This window comes from Corapipo altera, unplaced genomic scaffold (assembly GCF_003945725.1).
Source record: "Corapipo altera isolate COAL_440 unplaced genomic scaffold, ASM394572v1 180, whole genome shotgun sequence".
NCBI classification, from domain to species: domain Eukaryota; kingdom Metazoa; phylum Chordata; class Aves; order Passeriformes; family Pipridae; genus Corapipo; species Corapipo altera.
This window is the reverse complement of record NW_020884915.1, coordinates 3750511-3758963: the sequence shown is the minus strand read 5'-3', so window position 1 is coordinate 3758963 and position 8453 is coordinate 3750511. Positions and strand designations below refer to the sequence as shown.

Below are 8453 nucleotides of genomic sequence, written 5' to 3'. Positions count from 1 at the left end.
AGCACTTTCACAGTGGGGTGGGGAATGGGAAAAAGAAGCTGTTTGGGGGGTTCCAGCTGTATTTCTCTCACATCAGTGTGTGTATGACGGTATTACCCCTCCACATGAGTAAATCTCATTTCTCACTTGAAACAGAAACTTTAGCCAGGGCATGAATGCCAGCTGGGGACACAGATGCAGCTCCCCCAGCATGTCCCAGCTGCCAAAAGAGGGAATGAAGCCACTGCCTTCAGGTCTTCTGGGACTGCTGGGACAACGTTCCACATGTACAGTCTCTCAAGATAAAATTGCATTAAGGCTGTGATAAAAGCCAAAGTACACAAGAATTAAGGCTAGAGTTGACCTCCAACAGTATGGGGATTCTTCAGAGGTTTTCCTTATCTGAAAAGTGTCCTAATTGTTTGCCTTAAGAAAGTTTTTGTCTGATATAAATAATTAACGAGATCACTTGCCAGCACAGTAAACACACATCCTTTGGTAGTCAACACTGTGTGCACTGCTCTTACTTCTTATCTGCTCCTCCTTTTTTTGAAAGCATGTGCCACATTTTAACATCTTGGGAATTGCTTCCCACATTTGCCATCCTTATGAACACATGAATACACAAACTTGTGCCCTGGGAGCAGAGCTCAACTTCCCCCCCGGCTCCCCCCTCCTGTCAGGGAGTTGCAGAGCCAGAAGGTCCCCACTGAGCTTCCTTTCTCCACCTGAGCACCCCAGCTCCCTCAGCTGCTCTTTGCAATGCAGACCCTTGCCTAGCCCCATTCCCTTCTCTGGACTTGCTCCAGCCCCTCAATGTCTCTAATCATGAGAGGCCCAAAACTGACCCCAGGATTCAAGGTGTGGCCTCACCAGTGTCCAGTACAGGTGGACACTCACTGCCTTAGTCCTGCTGGCCACACTAGTGCTGGTAGAAGCCAGGTGCTGTTGGCCAACTTGCATCACTGAGCTGGCTCATATTCAGCTGCTCTTGACCAGTACCCCCAGACCCTTTCCCACCCATCAGTTTTCCAGATGCTCTTCCCCACGCCTGGAGGTGGTTGTGGGTTGTGGCTGAGGGCCTGACAGGGTAGGGGTGGGAATCAGCCTTTATGTCGCTGGTGCTGGGAATGGTGATGGGACATTGAATGGATCCTGGTCTTCAACATGCTTAGGATATCACAGTTGGCACAGTAGCTGATAGAGCAAAGCCTCATGGGCTGAGACAGTTTAATAAGGAAAACAAATCATAACCAAATAAGTGATGCAAAAGGCCACAGTGGCTCCAGGCCTGAATGCCCTGCTGGTCCAGGGGCAGCAGCAGCAGCAGCAATTGTGCTGCTGAGCAACATCATGAGGTGTGGGGCTCTCCCTGGGGTCACGGCAGCCAGTTGTCCTGGCTGTGTCCCCTCCCAACATCTGGTGCCCCCCAGGCTGCTCCCTGCTGCTGGGCTGAGGAGCAGAAAAGGTCTCAGCGCTGCAGAGTCCCTGCTCAGCTGTGGCTCAGAGTTGTGTCCCCCACCCTGCTTTGGTCACAAATCCAAAACATGGCCCCATGCAAAGTAAACTCCATCTTATCCACAACCAGTGCACATGTTCAGCGCTGCCGCCAACTCCACACTCAGTGAGGTTCCCATCTCTGGGCTTGTGTGTCCCCAAACCCCAAACTGTCAAGGTGGTGGTGATGTCACAGCAGGCACTGTGACGTCATCACCCAAGCCAGTATTGGCAGAGCATGCAATCAGTGGTGGCAATGTCACAGAAGTCACTGTGACACCATCTCCAAGGCCTAAGATGTGAAAGATGGCTGCTTGTCAACCAGGAGAGAAGGTGGCTGAGGGAGGACGTTAATGGGGGGGGGGGGGGGGGGGCTCTGGTGACCCTGAGGCAGCTCACATGCATCTCTGTCTTCACTCAGGGCTGGTGCACGAGTGTCAGGAGGAGAAAGGCCAGCTGTGTTGCAGCAAAGGCCCTCCAGACACTTACCATCAACCTATTCCATACCTGCAATGGCACAGCAGGACAAAGTCTTGAAAGAGCAAGGTGAGAAGTCTCTCTCCCCATAGTTCCTATGGCTGCAGAGGGGATGCCAAAGCAGACTGTGAGCAGCCAAGAACAGTGGCAGAGGGAGGCAGGAGCTTCCCAACTGCCTTAGGGCAGGTACCCTGCTCTCCTGGGCCAGCCCAGGCTGGTCTATGGGCACCTGCTGGGGCACCTGTGCCTGCCCCATCCTGCCCTTGCACCAGGCCAGCAGGGACAGAGCAGGATCCAGGGGACGATCCTGCAGGTGCACTTCCCCAGCCCCACAGAGGTGCTCATCCCAGGGCCATGTGCTCTCTCTGTCTCAGTGTGCCTGCTGTGTCGCCGGGCAGAGGTAGATCCAGACATCTGTGGGATCAAGAGGGTGAAGTTCAGGCTCTGTGTCCATATCTACTGCCAGGTGAGTTCTCGCAGGGCTCCCTCCAGCTTTCTGCCAGGGAAGGGCCCTTACTTGCTGAACTAAGGAGCTCCTGGCTTTTCCTGTTCTGCAGTTCTTTGCCAGCGGGCTTTTTCCACAAGAGAACTCGGAAGAATTTTTTGTTAGGGACACCAGACGCGTCATCCAGGAGGCAGCCAAGAAGGTGAGGACCTGGAAGGAGCAGGGAGCTTTGCACCAAGAGAGGCTCCTGGATTCCAGGAAAGAAACCCCAGCCCCAGCACAGGCAACAGCCTCGTGCACAGGCAGGTCTGGGGCTGTGAGCCCTCAGTGCCCACATCCCGTGCCCTGCCTGGAGCTGCAAGGTAGTCATGCAGCCCTGATCCTGCTGCTCAGGGGCTGCTGTGCTCTTTCCAGCATTGTTTCGCTTGCAGCAAGATGGGGGCCACCATCACTTGCTGGAAGACGGGGTGTGACCGCAGCTTCCACCTGCCCTGTGCCCCACAGGGTGAATGCGTCACCCAGTTCTTCGGGCTCTACAGGTAAGGGCTCCCAGCCCTCGTGCCAGAACCTTCTCGTTTGTCTTCAAACCACCTCCTGTCCACAGTGGCCAGGCAAAAGAGAACCCACAAGGACAGTTCCCAGCAGCTTCCCACAGCCAGAGGCAGAGCCCTCACAGGGACTGGGGCTCTGTCACAGCTCCTCTGCCATCCTTACCATTGCTGGGGAAGGACTCGGCACTTCCCACCTCCCCTCACTCATCTCTTCCATCATGCCCCCAGGTCCTTCTGCTGGGAGCACCGCCCACGGCAGGCAGTGCAGGTCTGTCCAAGGCAGAACAACACCTGCAGCATCTGCCTAGATGCCGTGGAAGACAAAACATCCTACAAAACAATGGTGTGCCCCGCGTGCCAAGATGCCCACTTCCACCGGCCCTGCATCCAGAGACTGGCTCTCCACGCTGGCATCTGCTTCCGCTGCCCATGCTGCCAGAACCAAGAGCTGTTTCTGATGGAAATGCTCACCATGGGGATACGAATCTCCAAGAGGTTGTTTTTTCTCTTCCCAACTCACAAGACATCAGGCCCAAGTGCAGTGCCAGCCTAGGGACTGCCCCGGCAGGCCTGACTGCCTTCTGTCCCATGCCTCTTGTACTCATGGAGGAGCTGGAAACAGGGCAGGCAGAAAAGCAGGGATTGCCTGGGTCTGCCTGGGGCAGATGGGGCTCAACACTTTCCCCTCCTTCTCCAGCAGACCTCCATCATGGGAGAGTGACCCAGCAGTTGGAGCATTAGATCAGAGGCACAGCTGCTGCGATGCCAGCACGTGCCTTTGCCCGGGAGGCAGAAAGCACACAGAGGAAGAGGGGTAAGTTGCCAAAGCAGCAATCCAGGGCTCTGGACAGGATCTTTGTCTCCCCACAGGCTCAGAGAGGAAGGACTAAGAACAAGGGCTCTGCTTGGCCATCCCTTGCTGCGTCACTTTATCCTCACAACCGGTATCTCGTTTTCTTCCCCAGACCCTGGGAACTACTCCTGTGCAGCTCCTGCACTGCAGAGGGCACCCACCGACACTGCTCCTCTTTGGAGAACAGCACCAGCTCCTGGGAGTGCAAGGGCTGTGCTGGCACAGAGACTGGTGGGTGGCAAAGTACTCAGTGCCCTGCACTGGGGCCAGGGGCCAGGTTGGGTCTGGCAACAGGGCCTGGGGCTGGGCTTGGCTCCGGGAGGCCCGTGGGTACCACAGCGGCCTCTCCTGCCCAGGGGCTGAGTGCCCATCCTGCTGACCCTCCTGCCTCTCCTTGCAGCCTCCACTGACAATTCAGAGCTTGTCAGGCCCAACACCTCCAACCAGGCAGCATCAGGGCTGTGCCATGCAAGCAGCAGCCTCTCCAGACACCCTGGGCCAGCCCAGATCCAACAGTGCACACAGAGACTACGGCAGGCACAAAACTCAGGAAGCCCCACAGTAAAACGCCCAAGGATCAACCGTGTGCCACTGCTGAGTGCTGAGACCAGCAGCCCCAGCACTTCCAGTCAGGCAGTGTCGGGGTTGTCCCAGAACACATTGCCCATCTGCTTTCCCTGCCCTCGGCAGAGCTTGAAGCGGCAGCGCCCGGAGCAGGACAACGAGTCCTGGACACCCTACAGCCCGCCAGCAAAACGCCGCAGGATCTCCGAAGAGCCAGCCCAGAGTGCTCCAGCCAGCGGGCCCAGCACCTCCAGTCAGGCATCGTGGCTGTACCGCAGCATTTGGGTGGCCAGCAGAGCAGCAGCACAGTTACTACCACTGTACAGGCCATCTTGGCTCTTCCCCAGCTCCGTGAGGGAAAACCGCTCCCAGCTGGGGCCGGTTCGGATGCGACACATCTCACGGCGGCGGCGGCGGGCGAGGAAGCCCTACAGCCTGCCCCGAAACCACCGCAGGATCAGGCGTGCACCAGCCCTACGAGCTGGGCCCCCCCCACCACCACGGAAACACAAGAAAAAAAGAAAATAAAAGTTCATTTGCACCGGGAGATGCCACACTCCTTCTCCAGTCATCTTGCAGCCTCCTGCAACTGATGTCCTGGTTCAGGAAGGCACTTCAGCATGTGTGGCCTCTCAGGGACTCAAACTGTCCCATCATGGTACTCGGTGTCAGGTGAAGCTTGTGGACTCAAAGTCCTGTAAATACATTGTATTAGCAGCAGGCGACACGCAAAAATTCCACCTCCATATTGGAAAACATCTGGAATGCAATTCAGCAGCTCTGGTAGAGTACTCCATTAGGAACTGGGGCACAGGGGACAGTCACTGCCCTGGTCCTGGTGCAGGCCAGAACACCACTGCCATTGCCAACATCAGCTTGTGTTCAGCCACTGCCAACCATCACCTCCTGGTCCTTTCCTGCCAGGCAGCTTTCCAGACACTCTTTCTCAAGTCACGTTGTTCATGTTGTTCAACATGCCATGTTCAGGGTTGACCTCAAACTCTTCAGGACATTGCTGATCTCGTGCATTAGGTGTGTTTTTACTAACACGTCCAAAAAAAACCTTGAATGATGTGCAGAGGAGGCTTTGGGAGCCTGGAACAGTCAGACAGGCATTTCTTTCTGTGCACAGGGCTACAACTCCCAACCAGAGATTAAACACCCATAGTCTGAGTGGAGACAAAGTGGCTGATCCTGTAGCTCCCTACTAAGAAGGTGTGAAGGGAGGAGAGGTAGCCAGGCAGGGAGATGGGCTATAAATAGCAGCTGCAATGAGCTGCTGACTGTGATCTACCATTGACATGGGGATTTCAGGTCGGGGCACAGGCCCGGGTGTCTGAGATGTGAGGACAAAACTCATTCAGAGAGCTAGGATGGCTAACAGAGGGCTAAAAAATGCAAAAATAAAAAAAAAAATTACATCCTCAGTCTCACAGAACATGTAGGAAAGTGTCTCCTAGGTGAATTTGACCTAGACTACATTTTATATTGGTTTTGAATATTGGATTTTCTTTTGAGCCTTTATCTTAAGCCTTGACAAATACACTTCTACGTGTGCTATCCCAGGAGCGTGGGGTTGCCCATGGGCAGAGTGATGCTCCTCATACTCCACTCACCCTCTGCCAAGGAAGACAAACAGGAGAAAGGGAGGAACAGCATGTATTGTCCCTCAGAATTTTCTCATCACCTTTTTCTGCAGACCAGTGCTCTGCCCACACAGGCAGCCACAGGCAGGAGCCAAGAAGGCACAAGTTGAACCTGCTGCTCCCACAGCAGTCATCAAAAAGGGGCTCAATTTTAGGCTGAAGAAGCCCAAATGCAGCTGGTGAGCCACAGTTTCACATCAAGACAGGGTGACAACAGCTGTGTGCCCCAGCAGGAACAGTGCAGTGGAATTGTGGGATTTATGAAAACAGCCTGGGAGAGCTGGGGCAGTTCGACCTGGAGAAGAGAAGGCTCTGAGGAGACCTTATAACACCTTCCAGTACTTAAAGGGACTCCAAGAGAGCTGGAGAGGGACTTTGGATAAGGATATGGAATGACAGAACAAGGTAATTTGGCTTCAAACTGCCAGAGGGCAGGGTTAGATGGGATATTGGGAAGAAATTCTTCCTTATGAGGGTGGGGAGGCCCTGGTACAGGTTGCCCAGAGAAGCTGTGGCTGCCCCATCCCTGGAAGTGTCCAAGGCCAGGTTGGACGGGGCTTGGAGCAACCTGGGCTAGTGGAAGGTGTCCCTGCCCATGGCAGAGGGTGGAATGAGATGACCTTTAAAGTCCCTTCCAACCCAAACCAGTCTATGATTATATAATACAGGGTGGAAACTAGGTTTGGAAATGGTCAGGGAATTGAGAAAATGCTTTTATTGTCAAAACCTGTGAGCAGCAGCTGCCTCCCAATCAGTTTTAATTCAATCTTATGCCACTTTAAACTTTTATGGATGAGCAGGAAGAAAAAATAAAGCTTGTCCCTGATGAAGCTTTCAGACAGTACTGGGATTAGGGACCTGATGAAGAGGAGGAGGAGGATGTGCTGCAGAGGCAGCAGTGGGTGATCTTAGAATCATAGAATCAACCAGGTTGGAAAAGACCTCCAAGATCATCAAGTCCAATCCTGGATCCAACCCCGCCGTAGTTCCCAGACCATGGCACTGATGCTACACCCAGTCTCACCTTGAAAACCTCCACCACTTCCCTGGCCAGCCCATTCCAATGGTTGATTACTCTCTCTGTAAAAAATTTCTTCCTAATATCCAACCTAAACCTCCCCTGGTGCAGTTTAAGACCCAGCCCTCTTGTCCTACTGCTGGGTCCTGGGAGAAGAAATCAACCCCCACCCAGCTACAACCTCCTGTCAGGGAGTTGGAGAGAGGGATAAGGTCTCCCCTGAGCCTCCTCTTCTCCAGGCTCAAAAGCCCCAGCTCCCTCAGCCTCTCCTCACAGCACATGTGCTCCAGTCCCTTCCCCAGCCTCGTTGCTCTTCTCTGGACCTGCTCCAGCCCCTCCATGTCCTTCCTGAACTGAGGGACCCAGAACTGGACACAGCACTCCAGGGGTGGCCTCACCAGCACTGAGTACAGGGGAAGAATCACTTCCCTGCTCCTGCTGCCACACTGTTCCTGATCCAGGCCAGGATCCATTGGCCCTCTTGGCCACCTGGGCACACTGCTGGCTCTTGTTCAGCTTGCTGTTGGTTAGAACCTGCCCAGCTGCTCTCCACCCACTCTATCCCCAGCCCTTGGGGCTGCCGGGGGTTGTTGTGGCCAAAGTGCAGGACCCAACACTGGGCCCATTGGAATCAGCCCATCCCTCCAGCTTGTCCAGGTCCTCTGAAGAGCCCTCCTGCCTTCCAGCTGATCAACACTTCCCCCTCTTGGTGAGCTCAGTCAGATAAAACAACAGAGAAAGCAGCTGCAGGGATCTAGCTGTAGTATCCTGTAGGATCTAGCAGGGCTGTAGCAGGGATCTAGCAGCCCACTCCACCTTCAACCTCTTCTGCCACTGCTTAATATTAAAGTCTGCTTTAATTTTCTGAGATACATCTTTGCCAACACTGCTTGAATGACCCTCCTTCAGAGAGAGCTCTAAGGTGGTGGCTGGGGGATACAAGCCCATGGGCCAGTGGTCACCCACGCTGTGTGATGTGTTCCTGATGTTAATTGTCTGCTTGGAGTCTAGTAATGAGCAGGGATCATATTCTATTAATAGTCTTCATTCTTTCTCAGTGACTAATCTCCCTCCTTAAAAATTTCAAAGCCTCACGTCCACAAGATGGATGGAACTTAATTGTGGAGTTTCTGGCTGCTCTGCTACTATTTTAATATTTCCTATTTAAATCCACAGTGACATCTCACCTCTTCACTGGGTACTGTAACAAAACTCACCTCTCACACTGATTAGCAGGCAGGAAAACATCACTTAAATCAATGTTAGTCCCTTCCACAACAGATTGACAGTGTTTGTGAACAAGGGAAAAGCAGCAGTTGTTGTGGATCCTCACACTGGGAAAGCTCTGGCTGCTGCTCTCAGAACTAAGCTCTGAAAACGAGATCTGCATGAAGACAAAATATCACTGGAAACATTTAAACAT

General features: G+C 53.7%; 1 protein-coding gene across 8 annotated transcripts; it reads left to right on the top strand.

Annotated features, from left to right (window-relative positions):
* The first annotated feature begins 1715 nt into the window (after positions 1-1715).
* Positions 1716-5930, top strand: LOC113952856 (PHD finger protein 7-like). Of its 8 annotated transcripts, none has more exons than XM_027655334.1 (9): positions 1756-1809; positions 1898-2022; positions 2328-2419; positions 2564-2600; positions 2830-2937; positions 3178-3444; positions 3650-3763; positions 3915-4033; positions 4203-5930. In XM_027655334.1, exons 1-9 carry the CDS (start codon positions 1783-1785, stop codon positions 4892-4894), a joined length of 1581 nt encoding a protein of 526 aa, XP_027511135.1. In that variant the 5' UTR covers positions 1756-1782; the 3' UTR covers positions 4895-5930. The 8 variants fall into 8 exon arrangements, with proteins under 8 accessions (XP_027511140.1, XP_027511137.1, XP_027511135.1 ...); XM_027655333.1 differs by having other exon boundaries at positions 3647-3763; positions 4203-5928; XM_027655335.1 differs by having other exon boundaries at positions 1762-1809; positions 2511-2600; positions 2813-2937; positions 3647-3763; positions 4203-4930.
* The last annotated feature ends 2523 nt before the right edge of the window (positions 5931-8453 follow it).